The following is a 2019-nucleotide window of genomic DNA, read 5'->3' as shown; positions in this document are numbered from 1 at the left end:
CAAATTTTTTGAAGGAGACGGCTCAGGAAAAATATTGCTAACTTTCATATTGTAATAACAATAAATTTAATTTAAAAGTTGAAAAACATGTACATTTTAAATAATAATAATAATTCGCCCTGGTGGCTGCCGATTCCGGAATTATTTGCGCTGTAATTAGTGGTCCGAACGAAGCTCAAGTAACGGGGAAAAGGGATGTATTTGTCTTTTTATGAATTTACATAGCGGGCCCAGTCAAGGTTTTACTCAAACGGGCCTCTTCTTTACAGATAATGGGCCTAGGCCTATTACTATATCCATTACAATTACGTTAGCCCAATAACTGCGTTACAACTTTTGCTTCGGCTTTCTCGTTTCGCAACATGAGCCACCACGGCAAGAGACCCCGGGGGGCTGAAACCGCCGCAGTGGATCCTGAATACGGCGGCAGTGAGCCGCTGCGAGAAGGTATTCCGCTGCCCGAGACCTTAATTCTTGATGAGATTTTCCCGAAATTGAAGCTGGAGTCGCTTTGCTCTCTGGCTTGCGTGTGCCGGACACTCAGTTCGATGGTCTCTCGAGCTCTTTCTGCTATCTCTTATCTTGATCTTTCCGTAAGTCTTCATTGAATCGGTGGTTTGTTCCTACTTTTCCTGTTCTGTATTGGATTTATTTTTAGTTTCATTTGGTGATCAGCTTCGTCAAGTTTTAAATGTTGTTCAGAACTGGTTTTGATGATCTTAGATGCAAGGTTGAAGTGTTTTGTTTGCTATATCTCGGTGGGATTGAAAGGTGTGTTTTCTCAGTTATAGTTGTTTTGGTGATAGGCTTTTTCATCGAACGGATATATTCTTGGTCAGATCGTTTCCAGATTAAGAGGGATGACAAGTTTGACTATTGATTGTCTTCGGTTGGATGATTCCTCTGTCATCAACATTCTTGGACAGAACATTCAAGAATTGAATCTTCTCAAATGTGCGTCTCTTTCTTTTGATGTTATTTCTTCTATTGGAGGAAGGTGTCCTGATTTAAGGTACGACCTTTATTGTGCTTGAATCTTTATCATTATTTGTTATGATTATTGAAATAATCATGAGTTTTGATGCTCTAAGTACGGGCATTGTTCTTTGAAAATTTAGCTTTCAACTATAATAAGTATTATGGGACATGAAGACTTGGCTTATTTGACACCATTGCATGGCCAATTAAAAAATTATATAACTTGGATTTGAGTTGTGATAGGTTTCGGCAAGGGTAAGTTAGGATTTCCATCTTGTTCAACTTATTGACTGATAACTACGTCGGTATCATCATTTGGTGTACTCGTCAAGTTCTTTCAGTTTCTTCACTTCAGCCCTTGATGCTTCTACATGTTAATGCTGAACCAACTTCTTTAAATAAAAGATATGTGTATGGTGATTTTTCAGCAGATGAGTGCCATTCTTTGCACATGATATTATATATGTTAAACCCGACTCCTATGAGTAAGAATTTAATTCTTGGTAATTTTATTTTCTTTCTAAGGTCGGGGTTTGTTGAGCAGGCACTATTACGTTAAAACTTACCATGTATAACAGTTTCAGAATTGATCGTAGTAGTTTAATTTTGAACGGTAATATGCAACAAACATGAAGATTGGAAAGACCCGTCAAAGAAGTGTGAAGCATATGTAGCATTTAATACTTGCCTCTTGTTTGTGATTTTTGCTCTGTGTATAAGGGTTCTTGTCCTGGAACTGGCCGAGGGCATCTCACCTGAAATCTTTGGGAAAAATCTCACGGAAATTCTGAAAAAAATTCTCTCTTTGGAGGTAAAATCTTCTCATAGTCTTATGCTTTGATTTCAACTCGAGTTTGGGATTAACTTAGTAAATCTGTAATTGCAGCATCTTTCCATAAAAGTCCGTCGAACAATAGTTGACGCGGATGATTTAGGTTTCATCAATCCTTTCCTCCCCCAAACTCTAAAATATCTGAAGTTGGAGCCTGTGAGTGAGCAAGATGCTTTTCATTTTATAGAGGAAATCAGAGATGAAAAAAA

General features: G+C 37.9%; 1 protein-coding gene across 1 annotated transcript in view; it reads left to right on the top strand.

Annotated features, from left to right (window-relative positions):
* Positions 1–315: 315 nt before the first annotated feature.
* The window catches only part of LOC140838886 (F-box protein At-B), a 3119-nt gene continuing 1415 nt past the window's right edge, over positions 316–2019 (top strand). Inside the window, exons 1-4 of the mRNA XM_073205497.1 lie at positions 316–593; positions 807–1012; positions 1699–1789; positions 1865–2019. The exon at positions 1865–2019 is cut by the window's right edge and continues 1415 nt beyond it. Coding sequence (XP_073061598.1) covers positions 363–593; positions 807–1012; positions 1699–1789; positions 1865–2019 — 683 coding nt within the window. The 5' untranslated portion in view covers positions 316–362. The remainder of the gene's footprint in view (positions 594–806; positions 1013–1698; positions 1790–1864) is intronic.

This window comes from Primulina eburnea, chromosome 8, assembly GCF_022965805.1.
Source record: "Primulina eburnea isolate SZY01 chromosome 8, ASM2296580v1, whole genome shotgun sequence".
NCBI lineage: Eukaryota > Viridiplantae > Streptophyta > Magnoliopsida > Lamiales > Gesneriaceae > Primulina > Primulina eburnea.
The sequence above is the reverse complement of the archived record's forward strand: the minus strand, read 5'-3'. Positions and strand labels throughout refer to the sequence as shown.